The sequence below is a fragment of the Lathyrus oleraceus genome, chromosome 5 (genome assembly GCF_024323335.1).
Source record: "Lathyrus oleraceus cultivar Zhongwan6 chromosome 5, CAAS_Psat_ZW6_1.0, whole genome shotgun sequence".
Taxonomy (NCBI): domain Eukaryota; kingdom Viridiplantae; phylum Streptophyta; class Magnoliopsida; order Fabales; family Fabaceae; genus Lathyrus; species Lathyrus oleraceus.
The window spans coordinates 491,552,052-491,578,097 of NC_066583.1; the positions used below are offsets into that span (position 1 = coordinate 491,552,052).

The 26,046-nt window shown below is 38.0% G+C and overlaps 1 protein-coding gene across 1 annotated transcript; it reads left to right on the forward strand.

The window, feature by feature from the left end:
- The first annotated feature begins 12,219 nt into the window (after positions 1 to 12,219).
- Positions 12,220 to 12,708, forward strand: LOC127081500 (uncharacterized mitochondrial protein AtMg00310-like). Its single transcript, XM_051021754.1, has one exon. The coding sequence runs from the start codon at positions 12,220 to 12,222 to the stop codon at positions 12,706 to 12,708; it is 489 nt and encodes a 162-aa protein (XP_050877711.1).
- The last annotated feature ends 13,338 nt before the right edge of the window (positions 12,709 to 26,046 follow it).

Here is a 26,046-nt window from a genome sequence, read left to right on the forward strand (position 1 = left end):
AGTGATAAATTTGATCAAGAAGCATGTAGGGAAAAAACCTAGAAATTGGCATAAAACTTTAGATCAAGTTTTGTGGGCCTATCGAACGTCTCCAAAAGAAGCAACAAATTCGACTCCGTTTAAGTTGACTTATGGACATGATGCAGTTTTACCAGTCGAAATATATTTGCAGTCAATTAGAGTACAAAGGCATTATGAAATCCCATTAGATATATATTGGAGCATGATGATGGATGAATTGGTTGATCTGGACGAAGAAAGACTACGTGCGCTAGATCTAATAAAGAGACAAAAAAAAAGAGTCGAAAAGTTTTACAATAAGAAAGTAAAATTCAAGACCTTCTTAATTGGTGATCTTGTTTGGAAAGTAATCCTTCCTATGGATCGAAAAGATAAGTTAATGGGAAAATGGTCTCCTAAGTGGGAAGGACCTTTCCAGGTTTTGAAAAGCTTTTCAAATGGCGCATATGAGATTGAAGAAATAGAGAAAGATGAGAGAATCCTAAAGATAAATGCCAAGTATTTGAAAAAATATAAGCCAACATTGCAGGAAGTAAAAATAATAATAGAATAATTGTAAACATAATTATGACAAGCTTTGCCAAATAAAAATGGCATCAAAGTTATTACAAAGAAAGCCTCAAAGGGCTGAGAATTGTTAAATTAATTTGACTACAGATTGAGACTAGCAAAAGTTTCCTTCAACGTGACGAATTTCTTCCTCTGAAACTGGAGTCAATGATCACAAAGACTTTTGTGAGTAGAGAGAGTCTCAATCTCTTGACGAAGTTGCTGGCCCTTTTCTGCATGTTGAATACCCACCTTCAGTTCGTCGTCAATCTCATTCTGCTTGGGTTGCTGTATGGATGCTTTGCGTTTTTTCTCTTGGGAGATCTTCTCTTGAAGTGCTGCTATTTGTTTTTCCTATTTCTGGATATTATCATCACAAACAGCAACTTCTTTGACGTAAGTTTCAGAAAGTTGTTGTAGCTTTGAAACTTTGTCAGTCGAAACTGCAACAGCATTCCATTCAGCAGTTTGAGCTTCAGATTTTGAGGAGATTTGCTGGGTAAGATCTCTTTGACGATGGAGGTCTGCAGTTGCCAAGTCAATAAGGGTCATCAGCTCCATCACAAAACTGCCAACCTCAGCAGAAGCTTCCAAGACATTGACTTGCTTCAAAATTTTCTTGAGGTCAATATGGGCAAGGGTGTTTTCTTCCAAGACTTTGAACAAATCAACATCAAGGATCTTCGTCTTAATCTTGGGCAACATGTTACCAAGAGATGGTGCTTCAGAAGTGGCCCCAGAAGTAGTCGAACTGCTCTGCGAAGAATCTTGAAAATTAAAACGAGTACTAAGCATAGCCTTCAGATACTCTAAGGGTCTCTGCACTTTGAGGTTTTCAAGCTCCTCGCGAGAGAAACTAGTCGAACCAGTTGATTTGCCACTTCCTTGGGTCTAGTCAGGAGCAAATAGAGTGTTTCGCTCTAAAATTTTCTCAGCCTCTGTTTGTTTCGACTGGTCGCCCCCATCTTGGGTAATTTCGTCTTCATGATCATTTTCAACCCCAGCTTCCTTGTCAGTATCATCACCCTGAGCTGCAACACCAAATCTTGGATGAGGAGGAGATTCGTCTTCAGAAGCTTCACCCATTGTGGCGTCGAACTCTGCTACAGTCTGCCTGTCATGATCACTTGTGGGGATATCTTTTTCATGGACTGTTTCCTCCAGAATTTTCTCAGGTGTTCTTTCGACAGCCACTTGTTTCTGCAAAATAACTCTAAGCTTAGAAGAAAGAGAGGCAAAAAAGATGAATAATATAGTCGAAATAAAGATTTACCTCGGGAATCTCAGTGTTAAAGCTAGATTTCCCACTCTCCGTATCCTTCGACTGAGGTTTAGCAGTGGGAGTACTTGCAAAATCCTTCCTAGTTGATTTAACAATGGATCTTTGGGAAGAGACCTTTGTGAGTTTCTTCTTCTGAGGAGGAGGGGGGATTAGCTCTGGAGATTCATCACCATATTCTTTATTAGGAACATTATCCTATTCTTTCTCCTCTTCACTCTTTCTCTTTTGGACTGATGGGGGTTTTCGACTTACCTAGTCATGCAGACCAAAGCCAGTTAGTTTCTTAAAAGGGAAAGGAATAAATGAGAAGAAGTGATGTGTTGTACCTTTGTCGAATGTTTCTTAGCAGCACTTGGCGATGCTTCGATAGAAGTTTTCTTGGCAGGAATCCTCACGGCTAAGGAAAGAAAGGAGATTCAGAAACGAATATAAGGAATACATGATGATACAGTTAGAATAACAAAAGAAAAAATCATGTTTTCTGTGAACACCTTCAAGAATGGGATCTTCCACGCAAACGTGTTCTATTCCAATATGAAGGTGTCCTTGGTATTCGCCCAGATGATACTTAGTCGGAACCACACGCTCAGCAGGTTTTTTGTACTGTTGACGAAGAATTTTCATAAAGTCCCCACAAACGAACCAATCTGGGAATGGAGGGCTAAATGCCATGCCAAATTCAGCAGTTGGCAAAGGAGGAAATTTTGGTGGATGACAACTGAAAGCCAGGTCATAGCGCGCCTCTGGTCGAATATTTGAAGGCAATGACAGTTTTTCAAATTTCTCCGTCAATTTACGTTTTAATTTTGCTGCTGCTTCGTGTATGGTTCGACTAAGATCATCAGGTCTATACGCAGTTTCGAAATGTTTTTGAAATTTCTGTATTTCTCTAATGTGTCTTTAAATACCTTTTTTGGTCCGATCCTGCACAAAAGCAAAAGCATTTGTTAAATGCGTAGTAAAGCTGCTACATCAAAAAATTTGTTGGAATAATAATCTTTCCACCATTCATCAAACTCAGGAGTACAGAGGAATGATGGTCTAAAGATCACTGGTCGGATGTCGAGAGAGTCATCAGTCAGTTTCTTCGACAGTTCTTTGCCCTCACCTTCAGTATGAAGGGAGTTGTAAAAGATGAATGATCCTTTCTTGGGGAATATAGGTCGAGGTTTTATCTGGATCAGGCCAAACTGTCTAGAAACAAGGTTGGGTTGATAAACTATCAAAGCGATTTGGGTTTTAGTGGCGTTACGGTAAGAAAAAAGGAGCCTAGGGGTTAAAAATGATTCCCAAACATTCAGAAATATATTTTCATCCTTCTGCATTTCAAAAGGCAGTTGTTGGGTAAACCATTTAGGTCCAATTTTTCTATCAGCAAAAGGTGCCATGGTCGAAGTAAACTGATACCTCTTGGCAAACATCATGACGTAGCTTTTGAAAGCTTGTCGAAGGCTAATCCCTTCATCAGTTAGCGTTAGTTGCACTAACCTTGGCCATTCGACAGTCCTGCTTTTTACTTCTTCTTCATCTACCTCTGGCTCTACAGGAAGAGAAGCTTCAAAGGTGGTATTAAGCCATAATTGCAAGAGCCAGAAAGGTCCTAATAAGTTGATTTTACCTTGGGTTTTGATGGTTTTCAAAAGATGTACGCTCTCACTCAGAGATTCGTAAAGGTTCGCCAGAATCATTTCGCTCAAACATAGTTTTGTGCCTGCATGAAGCTGATTCACTATGGTGATGAATCTCTTGGCAACTTGGAGGGAGCGAGAGTAGAACACATATTTGGATAGCCACAGAGTCAAAAAGGCTATGTGTTCGACATCTGAGACTTCCGTGGTGCTCTTGTCATGATAATGGGACGTAAGTAAAGTGTACGGGGCGAGGCTAGTGTGGAAAGCGATGGTATCTTCATTCAGGATAGTAGGGTCGAAATCTATACCGTTGGGGTGAAGGCCAACGATGGCTACTGCGTCGAAAAGAGTAGGTGTAACCATCCCACAAGGAAGGTGAAAGGTATTATAGGTATTGTCCTAGAAGTAGAGAGAAGCCAAAAGCATATTTGGGCAGATATTGGGTCCTACTCTCGACAACTGAATAAGGTCGAAAATGCCTACTTCTTTCCAAAAATCCCCTTTAACCTTTTCAATTTTATCTAGCCAAGATAAGTAGTCTGAAGGGTCTTTCGACCATGGACAAGTTCTAAATATCCTGTTGTAATTCAAATAGGCTAAGTTCAACTCTCCAGCATCCGTCGAACTCGATGGGTCATTTTGTTCTACAATTTTCTCTTTAGGCTGAGGTTTCACTCCAGCGCCTATGGGTTTTGTATGGAAATAAGTTGGAAAAAATTCTCTTAAACGATCTAGTTTAATCTCTGGATTTGGAAGGGGACCTAACATAGCGTGACAGTTTCCAGAAATAAGAACAGGAATTAATACCTGAGATTTATAGATGCGTTCTTTTTCTTTCTCATTTGGAGGTTCAGGAACATACTGTTGATTTCCAATAGTCATTGGTCCTTTAAAATCGTGCACAGGAGAGAGAGATGGATCTTGTTTCTTCTTGGAATGTTTGCTGCTTAAAGGTTTGTGAGGAGCCATTGTTAGGAAGAACTTAGGAATTTTTCTCAGGGGAGTATGAAAGCTTAAGAAATGGGTATGAAGAAAAGAGTTCTGAAGCGTTAAAAGAATTTAGAGAAAATGATTTATGGGTATTTATAGGAAGAAGATGATGAAAAACGCTTTAAAATGGTAATGATGATGGTGGGACACGTGGCCAATTTTCATGGTGATGTTGAAGAGGTGGAAGTTGAAAAGAGATCATGATGTTAGGAAATGATGGAGGTAGACTCTGAACATGGGCTAGACGTGACATTTTGGAGAAAGTGTAATGATGAATCTGTATTGGAAATTGAGATTACAAAAAACTTAGAAATGATGAAATTAAATGACATGGCATCAAAACACTAGTTGACAACAAATGATTGTTTCTCCAAAAACAGTCGAAACATCTTTGCTGGGGGGCAATTTGTATACGTGCGTTTTCGACGCCATGAGTTTAGTATGCAAAAGGGTTCCTTTACAGATGACGCCATAGGACTAACAGTTTGGTTGGAAAGTGTTCTTCAACATTTCGACAAGATAATAATTCGACATTTTGACAAGATACTTGCAGATGGGAAGACGTCTTTGACAAGCGTGGATGCTGTTATTTCGACAATTCGACAGAATCTGGAGAGAGACGTCATTTCGACGTAAAGTGTAATTTCAAATTCAAAAGAGTTGTGACGTTTGGCAGAAGACGCGTGGAAGCATCTGGCGAAAGGGAATCATGCAGAAGAGCCAAATGGAATAGTTTTAGGATTTGTTCGTTAATAACAGTTATTTTGTTTGTATATAAATAGGATAGTTGTTATCAGAAAAAGGGTGTGAAAAAATTACTTGTACAAAATTCCTGCAAATACTCAAAGTACCCGTGTGAGATAAAAGAGTCATATCTGGAACATGTATGTGTAAACAAACACCTATTCTTTCAAAGTTTTATTTTATAAAGTTTAAAGTTCTTTACCAATTTCTCTTTACATCTACTAGTCAATTATCTTTCTGCATTTCTTCTTTCGACACTTTATGTTTCGTCAGTTATTTTCTGCCATTTATCTTATCTTGTCAAATTTACATCTATTTAAACGTTTTTTAATCAACACCTTTCGACATAAAAACTTGATAAGCCAAATGAAAGGTACAAAAGTCTTTCTAGAGATTTACGAAGTTATTTAGATTTGCACATGTCCTAGGATTTGTGTGGTTGATCCTGCAAGTAACCCAATTCTACACGTTTTGGAAAACCAGAGGTTGTTCGCCAAAATTCACTGCGAACAATAACATAAAAATATTTTTTATTTTTTTCTCAAGAACCGTCCAACCGGGTTTGTTAAAAGTAATTGAGTTTTCCTAGTCTCCACTAGGGTTTGTTTTTCTTCTCTTATGAGAAGGCTACTTTTCATTCTAATTCCTGAATGCTAGGTTTAGTCTGCTGTGCTACCAAAACATTATGAAAAGTTCGAATATTGAAGGATTATCCTTATAAGAGGAGGGAGAAGATGAGGGATTTTGTTTCGGTGTGGGGGAAGAAGGTTATGAATCATGTGATCTACGACGGTGCTTGGTGGGGAGGTTCTTGTGTGATAGACCAATTCATGTGAGATCTAGGAATGTAAGAGTAACAAAAATATGGAGGCAAAGGAACGGTGTCATTATCAAACAAGAAAAGGATGGTCTGTTCTTATTCCATTTTGCTCACAATCTCGACATGGGGTAGCTTTGAAGGGAGGTCCATGGATATTCGATAGTCGTCTCTTGATCATGGAGAGGGTGAAATTGGGAGTCCAAATTAAAAATTCCCACAATTTCACGTAGATTTATGGGTTCAAGTGCACAACCCCCCGACGGGGTTGATGTTACAGAAGGTGGGAAGAGCAATGACAAATTTCATTGGTAATTTTGTGGAGTATGACAAGAACAATAACTCAAGTTTATGGCGTTGGTATATGCAGTTGAGGGTCAGGATTGATGTCTGGCAGTCACTGAAAAAACAAATGAGAATGGAGAATAAGGGAGGTGAATGGTGTATGGTTAATTTCAAATATGAGAAACTTAATTTGTTTTGCTTTGTGTGTGGGATACTTGGCCACTATAAACAGAAGTGTGAAGTAATATTTTCCATGCAGGATGTTGATGGAGTAAGAGGCTGGTCGAATGACATTAAGGCTGATAACATAAAATATGGTGGAGGACTGTGTTCACGGTGGCTGAAGGAAGAAACTGGCGGTGGAAAAATTGCTAGAGAAAGTGACAACCTTCAGGCGCGTGAAAGAAATGCATGGATGGGAGAGAGTGATGAAGGAATTGATGGTGGGAGGGCCCCACATGCATTTACTTAGATTTTAATGCATGCAATTACCACCAATTATAGTGGTAAACACCAATTAATACCCAATAATGAGAGAACCTTATTACTCCCTCCGTTCCTTTTTAAGTGTCATTTTTTAGAAAAAAAAAATTGTTTCTTTTTAAGTGTCATTCCAAAGTTCAAAGTAGTATTAATTGTTCTTTTGTCCAAAGTACCCCTAATTAATCATTACAAAGAGAAAGAAAAGTCAAATAAACTAATAAAAAGTTAAGGGTAAAATAGGAAAAAAGATAATGATTGTTTAAAAAGTAACAACAATGACTAGTTTTATTGGTATGTGTAAGAATTCAAAAAATGACACTTAAAAAGGAACGGAGGGAGTATATAGTATTCGTAGCAATTATGCTGGCCCAATTACCACTTGCCAAAATGATACTCATGATGAAATCTTTAGAAGCACTAGACTGACAACCCAACCTAATCAATTATTATGTAACAGTACATGGACAACCATAATTGCCAATGATTTCTTGTCCATCCAACCACCATTAAAAGAAAATGGTACAACTAACACATACCACTTAAACCCAATTTTAACCATCCAAAATTCTTACAACATGCATACCCCACATATTACTTTACCTGTTCCACTAAAAATACCACTACTCAATCCCAACATTAACCAAAACACCCAAAACCTCGTAAATGAAAATAAAATAATTCTTCCAACATCAAACCTCTTTAACCTAGACAACCTAAACTCATCCCTAACCTATACAAACCTGAATCCAACCAACACAAACCAAAATATGAACCTTAACATTAATCAAACATACACTGAACAAATGTTACCCATTACCAACACCAACCAAACACAACCTGGTCAAGTTCTAGAAGATCAAAACAACATGGATGTCTAAGTAGAGTGGAAAAGAAGAAGATAAGAGGTCAAAGGAAAAGGAAATGAGAGAAATGTCACAATGCAACATTTTTTATCAGTAAGTCCTGGCAATCAGGACTGCCGGGACCAATGAAAATATTAAGTTGGAATTGTCAGGGATTGAGCAACCCGAGTGCAATTTTGAACCAACATAACTTGGCTCAGCAACATCACCCAAACATTATTTTTATGTCAGAGACATTCAAAAAAGCTAAAAAGTTGGAGTATGTGAGAGTCTTGCTTAATTTTGATGCTTTCTTAACAATTGATGTGGAAGGAAGAAGTGGGGGTTTATCATTTCTATGGAAAGACAAGGTTAAGTGTAATGTCATGAACTTTTCTAGAAACTTTATGAATCTTTTGATACAAGATGAAGCGAAAGAGCGGTGGAGATTAACTTGGCTATCTTGAGAGGGGGGAAATAAGACAAGCTTAGGATTTGCTTCGATAATTACGGGATATGCTGAACGTTCCATGATGTATCGTTGGTAATTTTAATGATTTATTATCCCAACAAGACAAACAAGGCATTCATGCACACCCAAATTGGTTATGCATGGGCTTTGATAATGTTGTTAGTGATTGAGATTTAACCGATATTTCCCTCGAAGGCCACCTATTTACTTGGATCAAGAGTAGATATATTGATCATGTAGTGGAAGAGAGACTTGACAGAGCTTCAGCAAACTCAAATTGGATTTCAAACTTTCCTAATGCAAGGATGGTAATCTTGATTGATTTGCATTTCGATCACAACCCTATCTTATTATAGTACGAGCCAACTCAAAAAACTTGCACCATGTATTCTTTTAAGTTATAGAACAAATGGATAAAGGAGGAAGACATTGACAATGTTGTGATGGAGGGATATAAGCATGGAGAGGATATAAAAATTGTTCATAGAATATCTTCTTGTACGGGTGAACTTGAGAGGTTGAACAGATTGAAAAGAAGGGAGAGCAAATATAAGAAAGCATGTTACTTAGAAAATATATAAACCTATCGAACCAACCATGATCCTGAGTCAACAATAAGATTTTCCAAAGCCCATGTGTGCTGATGTATGAGGAAGCTTTCTGGAAACAAAGAGAAAAAATGAATTGGCTTCGCGACAACGATCTTAATACTAAGTTCTTCCACATGTCAGCTACTGCGAGAAAGAGTTTCAAGAAAATTGACATGCTTATTAATGAAGATACAATGTAAGTAAAAGACCATGTTAGCATTTGTGAAGTTGCGAATAATTATTTTGAGAAGTTGTTTGTAGGTAAAGAGTGTAGGCATGACCCTATCATCTCTATTATCCAACCAATAATTTCCAACGCAGACAATGATAGGTTGGTCGCACCGGTTTCTAAGGAGGAGATGCACGAGGATCTTATTCATATGCGTAACACCCTACTTTCCGACACGACAAATAATCAAATAAAACATAAATCCTGCAAGTGGGATGATATTCAACAACAATAAAAGTCATATTCGAACTATATAATTTGAAACGAAATCGTCTAATAAGCAACAAAAACTATAAAATACTTGTTATTAAAAGCCTCAACAATATTATTAGTTTAAAAAATGGTTCATCATAAAAAATCAACAGAAAGATATGCAACATAAAATAAATGATAAAACAACTTGTTCCCCTCGTGTTACATATCCGAGCGACTCCAACTATAAGACTCGATCGACAAGTAACTAAAGAGGCACAACACTGTCATCAACCTTAAGATCCTACTTAGATACCTAATTATCTATACTCCAAATGGGAACAGACGCAACAAAACAAAAGGGGGTGAGCATACATTCAAATGATAAATGGTTCACAAAATAATCAGGATAGGTTCACACGCTACAAAGTCATACACATATCAAAATGCACCCCAATATCATGTATTCACATCTCACCCATATCATGGTCAAACTCACACAAATTATACAAGATTACTCATCATTACACAAACATTTCATCATCATGTAATGCAATGTAACATCGACTCAACTCATGCTCGTCATGGTCCCCACTCTAAATCGAACTCACAACTCAACTTTATATGCATGCGGTACCAACTCAACATTTGGTTCTTCATACGAACCAGGTTCAAATGAACTACGAACCCTGAGCCCCCACTCTGAGCTTGGTACAAGTCAGTAGTCTCTACTCTGAGCTAGCGAACATACCGCTTTCACAACATTGACAACATATGATGCATGGCATATCACAATGTAATGACATCAACATAACAATGAATACAATCCCACTCTGACTGTAAACAATCATACAACCACAAAAACATGGAAATGAATACATCCCCAATCTAATTCTAAACGATCATGCAACAACAACAACAACATAGCAATGAGTATATGCCCACTCTAACTATAAACGATCATTCATTCAGTTCATCACTAGTAGTTCTCACTCAAACTACTCATATCATCAATCGCCAGCAAGCATGTACAATAAATAATGTAGTTAGACTTGCATTTCACGACAGTAACACCACATCAAATACATACCTATACACATCATTCATTCATGTTAAATTATCTGAACATTGATTTATCATTAAGCATGTAAAATAATTCACACAATTATTCATACATTCACACATTTAACATACATCCTCATATCATTCAAACATGTAAATTCATCTCATAAGGCATAACCATAATGCAGCTCTGTGCGTTAGCTTTCCAACGTTTTAAATTGTGCCTCAATCCGAGTCACAAAACTCAAGTTACAATGATTCTAGTCGTGAACAACAAATATGTGTTGTCATCCTCGCCAGGTGAGCACAACAGCTCAGTGGGTGAAGTTCATAGGGCCAAGCTCGCCGAGAGAGCTTGCTAGGCGAGGTCGCCCAAACTTGCAGCACCAGAAACATAATTTTTGCACTACATAACCCTCTGAGCTCTTCCAATTCAATCCCAAACATCCCCAACTAGTCCATAATTGATACATATATGATTAACACATATTAGTATATTATTTTCCAATAAACTAGCATGTTATTCCATCATCTAACCATAAAAATTCAGATTCATGATCATACCTAAAAACTCCTCAATTCCAATACAAACAATCCAATCGTGAGCAATTTCACATAGACAACAATCATAAAACATCAAGCATGAATTTAATGTTAATTCATGACATAAAAACATAATCATATTCATTGAATTCACCAAATAATCCATCACAAGAGAAAGAAGAAAACCATATTGAAGGTTAAGGGAAACCTCTCCACCCTTTCATGATTAAGGCACCCTTAGATGAATTTTCTAAATATATAATATTCTAATTAACTTCTCATAATTCAGTTTTTGGCCCAACTAAAACTCAACTTCTCTTCACTCACCACTTACTTCTCTTAATTCATAAAATCTGCCCAACTCTACATATTCTACCAATTTTCTATTAATTAATTAATTAAATTCCACCAAAACTAATTAAATCAACATAACTCACCACAAATGTCGACACCGGCCAAACACATAATTAATCACATAAAATAATTATTTAAATAAATCACTCATTTAAATTAAATAAATAATTAAATAAAAGGCTAATTAAGTCAGAGTGTTACAATATGCATCATGATAAGTCTTGGGGGCCCGACGGTTTTAACCTTGCTTTCTACCAGAAGTTCTGGGACTTGTGCAGGGATGATATTTTTGTGTTGTTACTCACTGGTTGGAGAATAGATTTTTCCCTTCATCTCTTAATGATACGAATATTTGTGTCATTCCAAAGTCTGCTAAGCCTAATAATATGAAGGACTTGAGATGGTTTATAAGATGGTTTTAGAACTTCTAGCAAACAGAATGAAAGAGTGCTTGTCTAAATGTGTGTCTAAAGAGCAGTTGGCTTTTGTTGAAGGTCGTCCCATTCTTGATAATGTCATGTTAGCCATTGAAATCATACACGCATTAAAGAGAAAGACTAAAGGAAATATATGTGAGTTTGCTCTAAAAATAGACATCAGTAAATCATATGATAGAATGGGTTGAAGCTTTTTGAAAGGTGTGCTTAGTCGTATGGGTTTTTGAAGAGAAGTAGATTCATTGGGTGATAATGTGTGTTACTTCAATTAATTATTATGTTCTGGTTAATGTAGATATAGTCAGACCTCTTCATCCAGGGAAAGGATTGAGACAAGGGGACCCACTACCCCCTTATCTTTTCATCCTAGTAGCAGAAGGATTGTCCGCTCTTATCAATAGAGTTGTGAATAGAGGAGATATCCATGAATCTCAAATTTGTAGAGGGGCACCTAGAGTATCCCATCTACTTTTTCTTGACGATTGTTTGCTGTTTTGCGGGGCCAATCTAACAGAGGTGACAAATCTTATGAAGTTGCTTAATGTCTATGAAGAAGTGTCGGGTCAGGAGATAAATATGACTAAGTCTAAAGTGTTTTTCAGTCGTAATATTAGTAGACCGACACAATAATATCTAGCTCGTATTATTGGATTTCGTCAAGTGTTAGGTACAGGTATGTATTTGGGCTTACCATCGATGATTGGCAGAAGTAAAAAAGCTACTTTTGCTTTCATCAGGGATCGTATTTGGAAGAAAATAAACTCTTGGAGGAGTAGGTTGTTGTCAAAGGCAGGGAATGAGGTTATGATAAAGTCAGTGTTTCAAGTTATACCATCTTATATCATTAGTGTTTTTATCATCCCATATGCTATAGTGAATGATATTGAGAAGATGTTGAATTCTTTTTGGTGGGGAGGAGGTAATAATAATAAAGGAATAAGGTGGCTTGCATGGGACAAATTAACGTGTACTAATAATGAAGATGGGTTATGCTTCATAGATTTCAAAGCTTTCAACATGGATATGGTTGCTAAACAAGGTTGGCATATGATGACAAAACCGGAGATGTTGGTTGCTAGAGTTTTCAAATCAAGGTATTTCCTAGATCCTCTTTTTTTGAAGCTAATCTTGGTAACAATCCGAGTTTTATGTGAAAAAGCTTATAGAGAGAAAGGAAAGTCTTAAACCTGGGTTGTAGGTGGAGTATTGGGGGTGAGAGTAAGATTAAATTAATGGTTGAGCCATGGATAGGGGGTATAGAAGAAGGGTGCTTAGGAGACCCACAAGGTCAAGGTGTGTACGATATTGTTGGTTCCATGTGTTGGCAGCAATTTTGGTAAAACCTAGAGTGTTCATAAGTTGTCACAAGTGTTGTCTTGACATAAGATAACATGTTCCTGCAGGGTGTTTAAAATGTGGATGTGCAGGATTTTACTGAGATGTCAGACCCGATGTCAAGACATTTGTATACAGAACATTCAGTCTGAATGTTATGTATTATGTAATTGCGCTGTTTATGCTAATCTCTGTGTGATTGATGTGATGATTGAACGCGCCACTCAATCAGTAATTAAAACTAGATTGACTTATTTTCCAATGAGATATAATCAGCTGTCATGAGAAGATATGAATGGAAAATAGTTTTAGGGTTTTATGATGTCCAAGCCCAGCCAAACACTTCTATAAAAAGGGCATGGAATACCTGGTTTTAACACACAAGAAATAACGAACAAAATATTGAGAGAGAATAAGGGTTTTAGTCTTGTGTGGTCGTGTGTACTGTGAGCCATTCATTCATCCATAGATGATTGAATTGGAATGACTTTTGAGTGGTAATTTGTCCACTCTAAGCTTTGAAGCATGAGTGCGTGTTTACTTGGTTGAAGCTTTTAAGCAAGATCAAGTATGTATTCTTGAAGAGTGTCTTCTTTTCATTGTAATATTTGTTTTTACATCACTGCTGTGATTGAGGGGGAGTGGGTAGGATCTCATATCTAGGAGTTCTTAGATAGAATTCACACGGGTAGAGATTAGGGGGAAAAACTGTAACTTGAAGTTGTTTACTGAGAGTCTTTGAACTAATTTTGTTTAGTGGATTTCCTTCCTGGCTTGGTAGCCCCCAGACGTAGGTGAGTTTGCACCGAACTGGGTTAACAATTGCTTGTGTCACTTGTATTACTGTTCTTTATCTTTTATCCTGTGTATATTGTTCAGATATTAGTGTCGTGACATTACCTTCGACATCTCATATCTGGTACCAAAATTTCAATTGGTATCAGAGCAGGCATCCTGCTCTGTTTCTGGGTGAGATCTAGGGACGGTACTTTCTGGTACTATGGATAGAGACGGAGGATCTGTTCACAGACCACCAATTCTGGATGGATCTAATTATGACTACTGGAAACCTCGAATGGTAGCCTTCCTGAAATATTTGGATAATAAGGCTTGGAAGGCTGTTCTAACAGGCTGGGAACATCCAGTTATCACTAAGGAAGGAGAAATTACAACTGAGAAGAAGGCTAAGGAACAATGGACCAAGGAGGAGGATGAACTAGCCCTTGGAAACTCTAAAGCATTGAATGCTATATTCAATGGGGTTGATAAGAACATCTTCAGACTGGTGAACAACTGTGCGGTGGCTAAAGATGCTTGGAATATTCTCAAAACCACTCATGAAGGCACCTCTAGAGTAAAGATGTCTAGATTGCAGTTGCTCACTACCAAGTTTGAAAATTTGAGAATGAAAGAAGATGAAAATATTCATGACTTTCATATGAATATCCTTGAAATTGCTAATGCCTCAGGAGCCCTGGGTGAGAAGATGTCAGATGAAAAACTAGTGAGGAAAATACTCAGGTCACTTCCCAAGAGATTTTCCATGAAAGTGACAGCCATAGAAGAATCTCAAGACATTTGCAATATGAGAGTGGATGAGCTAATTGGATCCCTCCAAACATTTGAGTTGGGAATGTGTGATGGATCTGAAAAGAAAGTCAAAAGCATAGCCTTCATGTCAAACGCTGAAGAGAAAGAGGTAGAAAGTGGTCAAGATACTGAGGAAGATCTGGCAAATGATGTAGCATTACCAGGGAGGCAGTTCAACAAACTTTTGAAAAAGATGGATGTAAGGTCTAAGTCTAATGTCAAGAACATCTCATCTGACATCAGTAGATCCAATAATGCTGGAAGAAGAACAAAATCTGATGAAAAGCCCAAAGAAGGAAAAGGGGTTCAGTGCCATGAATGTGATGGGTATGGACACATTAGAGCTGAATGTGGGACCTACCTCAAGAAACAGAAGAAGGGTCTTGCTGCTACTTGGTCTGATGAAAGTGAAACAGAAGGAGAGTCTGCAAATATTGTGACTGCCTTGACTGGAAGATGGGGTTCTAATAAAGACTCAAGTGATGATGAAGTAACCTTTGATAATTTAGCCACTACCTATAGAAATTTGTGTCACAAAAGTGAAGAAGTGTGTCAACAAGTAGAAAGTCAGAAGAATTGATAACACAACTGGAGAATGAGAAGACATAACACTTAGAAACCATCTCTAAGTTGAAGACTGAAGCACTGTTCTTGAACTCCAAACTGGATGAGATGACAAAGTATGTCAGAATGCTAAACAATGGATCTGACACCTTAGATAAAATTCTCCAGACTGGAAAAATGGAAGGAGACAAGTCTGGCCTTGGTTTAAATGAATCCAAATCTGAGTGTAGTCACACTGATAGCAAACCAAAGATGTCATATCATGTGTCACAACATCATAGGGGAAGACAACATAAAGGAAAACACCAAAGATGGAAGTCTGGACTTAGGTTTAATGAATCCAAACCTGAGCGTAGTTACACTGGTAGCAAACCAAAGATGTCACATCATGTGTCACAACATCATAAGGAAAGACAATATAAGGGAAAACACCAAAGATGAAGATGTCATTACTGTGGAAAATTTGGCCATATAAAACCATTCTACTTTAAGTTGTATGGCTATCCTAGTCCTTCTCATCATCAACCTAGACCCAAACATCACATCCCTGTCAACAGAAAATAATGGGTTCCTAGGACTGGTGTTACTAACCTGATAGCTCACACTCCTCTCAGAGTTTCAGCTAAAGAAGACTGGTATTTTGACAGCGGATGCTCCAGACACATGACTGGAAGAAAAAACCTGCTAACTGATCTTCATCCTCATGCCACCAGCTATGTAACCTTTGGTGATGGAGCAAAGGGTGAAATCAAGGGGATTGGAAAGCTAAAATGCCCTGGAGTCCCTAACCTTGATAATGTGCTACTTGTTAAAGGACTGACTGCAAACCTAATCAGCATCAGTCAACTATGTGACCAAGGTCTAACTGTAAACTTCACAAAAACTGAATGTCTGATTACTAATAAAGAAAATGAAGTGATCATGAAAGGAGTCAGGTCTAAGGACAACTGCTATATGTGGAGTTCTCAAGAAACTGGTTATTCTTCAATGTGTACTCTAGCCAAAGAAGAAGAAGTGAAGTTATGGCATCAAAAATTTGGTCATCTGCATCTTAAAGGAATGAAGAGGATTATATCTGCTGAAGCTGTCAGAGGAATCCCAAACTTAAATATTAATGAAGGAAGAGTTTGTGGAGAGTGTTAGATTGGAAAATAGACAAAGATGTCACATCAGAAGCTCAGACATGACACCACTTCCAGAGTGCTGGAACTTCTCCACATGGACTTGATGGGACCTATGCAGGTGGAAAGTCTTGGTGGGAAAAAGTATGCTTATGTGGTGGTGGATGACTTCTCCAGATACACCTGGGTCAATTTTATAAGGGAAAAATCTGATGTATTTGAGGTATTCAAAGATCTTTGCCTAAGACTTCAAAGAGAAAAAGAAAGTCAGGTTATGAGAATCAGAAGTGATCATGGGAAAGAATTTGAGAACAGGAAATTTGCTGGATTCTGTGCATCTGAAGGAATTAGTCATGAGTTCTCATCTCCCATTACCCCTAAGCAAAATGGTGTAGTAGAAAGGAAAAATAGAACTCTCCAAGAATCTGCCAGAGCTATGATTCATGCTAAGAAATTGCCCTACCACTTCTGGGCTGAAGCTATGAATACAACCTACTATGTTCACAACAGAGTAACCTTGAAGAAAGGGACTCTTACTACTTTATATGAAGTCTGGAAAGGAAGAAGACCTACTGTCAAATACTTCCATGTGTTTGGTAGTAAATGTTATATCTTGACAGATCATGAACAAAGAAGGAAGATGGATCCCAAGAGTGATGAAGGAATATTTTTGGGCTACTCAACAAACAGCAGAGCATTTATAGTCTTTAATTCCATAACAAAAGTAATGATGGAATCTATCAATGTTGTGGTTGATGATCAACAGACTGATGTCACAGGCGATGCTGAGACATCTCTAAATGATGGCCCGGCTGATTTCCCAGACAAAAGTAATGAGAGTGAACTCACTCAAGCTGAACCTGAAGCTGACAAAATTAATAAAGGACCCTCTATCAGAATTCAAAAGGATCATCCTAAAGATCTCATTATAGGAGACCCAAATAAAGGGGTCATAACTAGATCAAGGGAAGTGATCTCACATGGCTGTTTTGTGTCCAATATTGAGCCTAGGAATGTCAAGGAAGCCTTGACTGATGAATTCTGGATCAATGCCATGCAGGAAGAGTTAGGCCAATTCAAGAGAAATGAAGTATGGGAACTGGTTCCAAGACCTGAAGGAATAAACATTATTAGAACAAAGTGAGTTTACAAGAATAAATCTGATGAACAAGGGGTGGTTACTAAAAATAAAGCAAGATTAGTAGCACAAGGATACACTCAAGTTGAAGGAGTTGACTTTGAGGAAACATTTTCCCCTGTAGCTCGCCTTGAGTCCATTAGACTGTTGCTTGTAGTGGCATGTATTCTGAAGTTTAAACTGTTCCAAATGGATGTAAAAAGTGCCTTCTTTAATGCTTACTTAAATGAGGAAGTGTATGTTGAACAACCTAAAGGGTTTACAGATCCAAATCTTCTAAAGCAAGTGTATAAGTTGAGGAAAGTCCTCTATGGTTTGAAACAAGCTCCTAGGGCTTGGTATGATAGACTCACAGTGTTTCTCAATAACAATGGATACAGGAAGGGAGGCCTTGACAAGACCTTATTTGTTAAGAATGAAGGAGGAAAACTCATAGTGGCTCAAATATATGTGGATGATATTGTGTTTGATGGGATGTCAGATCAGATGGTCGAACATTTTGTTAAACAAATGCAGTCTGAGTTTGAAATGAGCCTTGTTGGAGAGCTGACCTATTTTCTTGGGCTACAAGTCAAGCAGATGGAAGATTCTATCTTTCTATCTTAAAGCAAATATGCCAAAAACATTGTTAAGAAGTTTGGCATGGAAAATGCAAGTCATAAAAGGACACCTGCTCCTACTCATCTGAAAGTCTCCAAAGATGAAAATGGTGTTAGTGTAGATCAAAGTCTCTACAGAAGCATGATAGGGAGTCTACTATATCTCACAGCAAGCAGACCTGACATTGCTTTTGCTGTAGGTGTTTGTTCTAGATATAAAGCTGAACCAAAATTCAGTCACATAAACCAAGTGAAAAGGATACTGAAATATGTCAATGGCACCAATGACTATGGGATGTTGTACACTCATGGATCTGGATCTATGTTGATTGGATACTGTGATGCTGATTGGGATGGAAGTGTTGATGATAGGAAAACCACATCAGAAGGATGCTTCTTCTTGGGGAACAACTTAATATCATGGTTTAGTAAGAAACAAAATTGTGTGTCTCTGTCCACTGCTGAAGCTGAATACATAGCAGCTGGAAGTAGTTGTTCTCAACTAGGTTGGATGAAACAGATGCTGACTGAATACAATGTCATGCAAGATGTCATGACATTATACTGTGATAACCTGAGTGCTATAAATGTTTCTAAGAATCCTATTCATCACAACAGGATAAAACATATTGATATTCGTCATCATTTTATTAGAGAACTAGTGGAAGATAAAATCATAGCCCTGGAGCATGTTGCTACTGAAATGCAGTTAGTTGATATATTTATAAAGGCTTTGGATGCTAATCAATTTGAATGTCTAAGAGGGAAATTAGGGATTTGTATCTATGAGAATTTGTAGCAATTAATTTGGAGCGGAAAAGGTAATAAAAATATTGTTTGCCCACTTAAAATAAAGTGCCCCATTTATGGTAAATCATCACCTTGTATTGGAACTTCCATCTATAGCCTTTTCACACGTAACCTCTACTCAAACATTTCCACCTTCCTTCAACTTCATAAACCTTCTCTGCTAGGGCAACATAAACCTTTCAACAAGAACAACAAGATGTCACAACATCCTTCACCATCTGGTTCTAAAACTACTAAACCTGTGCACAAAGATAGAACACCCTCTATGGACTTTCTTAATGAAGATATTTTGGACGCGATTCCCCTGTCTGTCATTCCAGGCGACGCTCCTGGTTCATCCTCCACTGCATTCCATACTCAAGGTAACAGTTCTAATACCCCTAGCTCTAAGGACGGCATGCATCACACTGATCGTGTCATTAGAAATCTTGTCACGAGGATCCTCAATAAAGGACACTCTGTAAAGGGAGTTTCTACTCCTCTATTAAGAAGGGACCCCTCTCCTGAGGTTGGACCTCACAATGAGAAGGATGATAATTAATCTAGGTCTGAAAAAGATATAGCTGCTGAAGGATTGTGCTCTTTAGGGCAAACTTTGTCTAGTAAGAAATTTATGGCATCACCTACTGCCAATGCCTCTCAGTCTAAGAAGCATGACTCTGCTAAGAAGGTGATTGACCTAGAAGTTGAGAGTTCGGATGATGAAGATGATAGCTTGCTTCATCACTTGAAGCCTAGTGTGGCTAAGAGGATGAAGACCAGAAAGGGTAGGTCTGTGGCTGAGATGATGACAATCAAAACTGCTAAGAAGGCTACTGTTATAGGACCCTCAAAGTCTTGGAGCAAGGTTGAGGTAAAAAAGAGGAAAGTGAGAGACATTTCTGACTCAGATGAAGATGTTGAAGAAGATGTCCCTGACATCTCCCCGGTCAAGAGGTTAACTGTTAGGAAATCCCCTGCAAAAGTTGTTGTTGTACACTTGGATAATATTTCCTTCCATCTTAAAGATGGAGCAGCAAAATGGAAGTTTGTAATCCAAAGAAGGGTGGCGGTGGAAAGAGAATTGGGCAAAGATGTTGTGGAGGTCAAAGAGGTCATGGACCTTATTAAAACTGCTGGATTGATGAAAACTGATGATGGGTTAACTCAGTGTTATGAAGGACTGGTGAAAGAACTTGTGGTGAACATCCCTGAGGACATTGCTGATAAAAACAACAAGGAGTTTTGTAAAGTGTTTGTAAGAGGGAAGTGTGTCAATTTTTCTCCAACTGTGATTAATAAGTTTCTAAGAAGAGGAACAGAAGGTGCATGTGAACTGGAAGCCACAAACAATGAGATCTATAGGGAAATAATTGCAAGACAGGTCAAGGAGTGGCCTAGCAAGAAGCATCTCCCTGCTGGAAAGCTAACTGTGAAATATGCTATTCTGCACAAGATAGGGTCAGCAAACTGGGTGCCAACCAATCATATCTCTACAATCTCAAATGCTCTTGGAAGGTTCATCTTTGCTGTTGGAACCAAGTTGAAGTTTGATTATGGTAGATTCACGTTTTAACAAATAGTCAAACATGCTTCTACAAATGCAGTGAAACTGCCCATAGCTTTTCCCTCAATAATTTGTGGGATTATCCTGAGCCAGCAACCTGGAATTCTGAGCACAAATGATCTTCCTAGTAGAAGAAAACCTCCCCTATCAGTTCATTACAAATTGTTTGAAGGCAGTCATGTCAATGACATTGTCATGACATTTGCTGTGAAGAAGCCAACCTCAAAAGGTGGCCTTATTGCTGAACTGAAAGAAACTTGTAAGGAATTGGATACTGGGATAAGGGTGGCAAAATCCAGGAAAGAAGCTTTGGAGGCTCTGATTGAAAGCTTGGAGCAAGCTGATAGAGATAATGTTGGACAGGCCAAGGAAAAAGAAGCCCAAACCTCTAGTGAGAGGTCTGAATCTCAAGATGAATCAAGTGGCAGTTCTGGTTTTGAAGCTGATGAAGATGCAAGCTCCTCTGACTAGTTTTGGTGAAGTTGTCCCCCACTTTTCTGATGGTGTGCTGTTCAAGATATTCTGGTGGTGGTTCTTTTGGCAATCATGTTTTGATGCCTTGATGTATTTTTTTTCTCTGGGTTCTTTTTGGTTTGTCTGGATTTTTATCTCAGCTTGTTAAGCTGTATATGTTTGTGGTTCTGTAACACCTAACAATATGCTTTGACATTCTGTGTGACATTCTGTGTGACATTCTGTTTGACTAATAGACATTTATTTTGTCTCTTTGGTCTCTTTTGGCTAAAAATGGGGAGAAGTAGCTAAAGGAGCTGTAGCTAAAGTAGTTATGCTATAAACAAATGACAGATGATATGTAGCTATGCTATAAACATATGACAGGTATGAATGGAAAATAGTTTTAGGGTTTTATGATGTCCAAGCCCAGCCAAACACTTCTATAAAAAAGGGCATGGAATACCTGGTTTTAACACACAAGAAATTACGAACGAAATATTGAGAGAGAATAAGGATTTTAGTCTTGTGTGGTCGTGTGTATTGTGAGCCATTCATTCATCCATAGATGATTGAATTGGACTAACTTTTGAGTTGTAATTTGTCCACTCTAAGCTTTGAAACATGAGTGTGTGTTTACTTGGTTGAAGCTTTTAAGCAAGATCAAATATGTGTTCTTGAAGAGTGTCTTCTTTTCATTGTAATATTTGTGTTTACATCACTTCTGTGATTGAGGGGGAGTGAGTAGGATCTCATATCTAGGAGTTCTTAGATAGAAGTCACACGGGTAGAAATTAGGTGAAAAGACTGTAACTTGAAGTTGTTTATTGAGAGTCTTTGAACTAATTCTGTTTAGTGGATTTCCTTCCTGGCTTGGTAGCCCCTAGACGTAGGTGAGTTTGCACCGAACTGGGTTAACAATCGCTTGTGTCACTTGTATTACTGTTCTTTATCTTTTATCCTGTGTATATTGTTTAGATATTAGTGTCGTGACATTACCTTCGACATCTCATATCTGATACCAGAATTTCAGATGTTACTATTAATGATCTTATGTTGGAAAATGTTAAGCAGTTGGATGTTCATAAAATAAGACATTTGTTTACCCATGAAGTTGCCAGTAAAATCCTAAAGGTACCGCTTGTAGAAGACGTGTTAGAAGATTGTATGGTTTAGAATGAAGAACAAAATAGAGATTATAGTGTCAAAACTACTTATAGGTTATTGAGAAATGCCTAAACTAATCAGTTAAAGTCTAGAGTGGAGGGGGATTGGGGGAAACTTGTGGAGCATTATGCCACGAAGAGCCAAACATTTATTGTCGCGGATTTGTAGGGGCTGCCTTCCAACTCGTATTAAGCTTCGTCAATATTTTGTTCAGTGTCCTTCAAATTGTCAATTATGTGAGAATATTGAGGAAGGTGAATGACACGTGTGTAGCACCTCAAATTTGCACCTCCCATTTGTACATTCATTTCATTTTTAGGTCATTAACATTGCATAATACATTGCATTTCATCAGTCAAAACTGGTTAGGAAGATTCATCTGTGCAAGAGAGCAAGGGTTTTTCCATGAGATAAAGGCCCTATGGTTGTTATAGAGAGCTTACATGACCCAAGGTTCATTTTGATGCAATTTGGCCAAGTGTTGAAAGCTCAAAGTCCACAGTGCAGCTTCAGGTCATCTGGGGCCCACAAAAGTCAACTGCAAGTCAACTGAGGGCTAGGAGATGGAGAAATGGTTTGAGACACTTCATTCATGTCCAAAAGAGGTTTATTCAACATGTCAAACATCTACCTTGAGGATTTTGAAGCCAGATCAAAAGTTTCCCAAAATGGAAAGTGACCTGTAATTTCAAGTTTCCAAAAATGGCAAGTTTTTGGACCAACTTCAACTCAACTTTCCAACATCAAAGAAGCTTCAAATGAATTTTTGTCCAACATGAAAGTTGAATATATTTCTCTCCCATTTCCAAAAAGTCCAAGATCATGAGCATCTGATGAATGGTCAAAGAGTTATGAGCAAATCATGGCAAAGTGTGCTTGAAACTTCAAATGGCCATATCTTTTGATTCATAACTCCAAATTTGGTGGTTCTTTTTGCATTTTGCTTCTCATGACATGAAGTTTCCAAAACATCCATCACATTGCATGAAATGTTATCATATGATCATTTGTGCATTCAAGTCAATTTTGGAGGGAAACTTGGAAATTTAAATTTGATGCATCATGGGAGCTTTTCACCATTGCCATTGTGTTTGAAAATTGATTTTGAGTGAAAATAATCAGCTACATGGTACTGTTCGCGTGGAAATAGCCATGCACCCTCCAATTTTCAAGTTTTGGTCATAACACCTTATCTTGTTTAATTTTAATTAAACCATGCCTAATTTGGACTAAGAGTGGATTAGTGAAGCATATATATTGATAATCACAACAGAGTTGGAGATTTTTTCTAGATTTAGATCTCAGAATTTTCTCTCCCTCCAAATTTTTCTCATAATCAAATTTCAAAATTCTTCAACATAACACCTTGTTTTTGTTGAAGATTCATGATCAGTGAGTGTGATTGAGTGTGAATTCAACTTTGGTTTGAAGAATTGGAGCCATAATCGAGCAGTTGAAGTTCAATAACCTTACCATGGAAGCTGATTATTAAGCTAGATCTACACGTTTTCAAGCTTCTTTTTCTTCATCAATCATCATCACAAGTATTCTGGAGCTGATTTGGATCATTTGGAGCTTTGACTCGTGTGAATTCAGAACCTGCTCTTCAAGAGGTAGGTTTTTCGACCTTCATAATTCTCAAATCCATGTGTATATTCTTGTAGATCTCTTCTCACTGATGATTCTGAGCTAAAAATCACATGAAATGATGCATTATTGAGTGAATTATGTGTGATTGAAGTTTTGCATTCAAAAATGTTTTGCATCGATTCTCTTTGATCTTGATGAATTAGGATTAGATGTTGATTGATCTGTGTTCTCCATTGCATGAGCTTTGATTTGGTATGGTTTTTGATGAATTCTGGAGAATTCTGAAAAACTTGCATGAATGTTCATACTGTTCATCTTCATCTTCGTGAGGAAGATGAAGATCTTCATACTAGCGTCCAACTAGCGACGGATTTGCCACCGCTTGGTTCCTGCATGCGTGGCCTAGGGTTTGTCCTGTTCCCTGCTGATGTGTGCGTCCTAGTGGCTCTTTCATTCGCTAGCATTGGTTTGACCGCGTGCCAAATAAGCATTGACCACTGACTGTACAGCCAGCGCATTAATGAAATGGTGCGTTTCATTAGCCAGCGCGCCTCACATCCAAATTTCTATCGGGTTCGATCCTGGTTGGCTGCTTTTTTCAAATCATTTCATCATTTTCACTTTTCCCTCCTTATTTCCATATGCTATGATCATGTTTGATTTCAATTTTTCTTCCAACTTCCAAAATGCATAACAAATTGAAAAATGGCTCAAATAATTCCAAATTTTTTGTAGCATGATCCTCTGTTTGTCTAGTTTTTTATGATGATGAATTTTGAAGTTGTGCATGGCTAGTTTTTGATTTGTGTTAGAATATGTGAACATATGTGCTTTTGTGACCTTGCCTTGTTCTTTCTATCATAAAATGCTTGACATTGATCCAAATTGCTTGAAATTTTGCATGTTTGTTCTTGACATGTTAATGGATGTTTGAGGCTTGGTTTGGTATTTTTCCCATTTGTCATTTCTGTTTTATGTACATGTTTGCATGGTGTGACAATTTGTGTCACACATTTGGTTGTTCAACTTGTGCAATTTAATTTCCATGCCAATTGATCTTTGATGCTTCTGATTTTTTGTATGATGATTGAATTGAGTGTGTTGAATGTTCATAATTTTTTCCAGAATTATTTGAATCATTTATGTTTTGATTTGGAATTTTCATTCATGATGATCATATGTATGCCTTGAATTGGTCTTTGACTTCCTTTGCACATGAAATGGACTTGCTTATTGATTTTGATGTGGTCCTTTTTAGGACATGTTAATATGTGTTTGAAGTTGCATTGTGTTGAATTTCAGCTCCTGTTTTGAATTTTTTTCTTCACCTTTGACCCTAGGCTTTGACCTAGTGGTTTGTTACTTACATGTGAGCTTTGAATTTCAGGTTTAAGCATCCAAATGCCATGGTTGATGATACTTCATCATTTGAATGTTGATATTTGCTATTGATTGCTAACATTTGTTGTTTTGTAGGTTGAGGATAACTCACTTGAGTTTGCCTTATGGTTTATTTGTTGTACATTGGGATTGTCTGTTTGATATTGACTGTTGTCTGTTTGTCTGAATTCTGTACTGATTGGTTTAGTTGTTTCCACAGGTACCTAAGTTGCTTTAAGTTCATTTGAACTTTGCTTTGCTTTGCTTGTGGTTGGCATACCACTTAGGTATAATTCCTTGATCTCCATGTAGTCTGGAAGACCTGTCATGTTACTTTGGCAGGCACCTGTCTGAAGCCCTCCTTAAGAGGCAATGTATGTGCTTGTTTAATTTTGTGCCAAGCAGGTTAAGTCCTCTTAAGAGGCAATTGGCAGATAAAAGGGATGTGCAATCCATCCTCTGCTATTCAGTTGTGTCATCCATCCTGCTCACACCATGTGTTGATGCACTTTGAATAAAAACCCAAAATCTTGTTGTGTCAGTCATTTGTTGAGAAGAGTTCCTTCATTCTGAACTCCCACACTTTCTATTTGATTTAAGCTCTCCCAGACCAGGGATAAGAGCTATGAGGCATAACCCTCATCTCCATTTCATCTGCTTCACCCTAACTCTCAATGTTAGGGTTAAGAGCTAAAAACACCCCATTCCAGTTGACTTGTTTGTCGAGGTTGATGTGACCCCTTGACTAAAGCCCAGCCTTGTATGAGCCACTTGTTTGCGTATAGTGTGTGTGCTTGCTCTCTTGTGCTTGTGTTTGATTATGTGTTGTTTAGGCTAGCTTGCTCCCTATGCAAGTTAGGTTAGGATTAGAGACCTCAATATAGGGATCGTAGGCATGACAACTTCTAGGCTCGAGTTGTAGTCTCCCTAGTAGCTTGTTATCTCCCTTGTCTCTGGTTGGGATAGAAGTCTTTTCCCTGTTAAGGGGAACTACGTCGCCCTGATCCTCATACCAGATGAGGTACGTAGGCAGGAGATGAGCAGATCTCTCCGGGCGCCCTTTTTCTTTTTTAACCCCCCCTTGTGTTGTGTGGAGTCTGACGTAAGTCCAGCGATTGGCAGTCGGTTTCCTGTGTGTGTTGTTTGTTCGGAGTCTGACGTAAATCCAGCGATTGGCATTCGGTTTCCATGTTTGCCTGTGTGTCTGGAGTTGGATGTAAGACCAGCGAT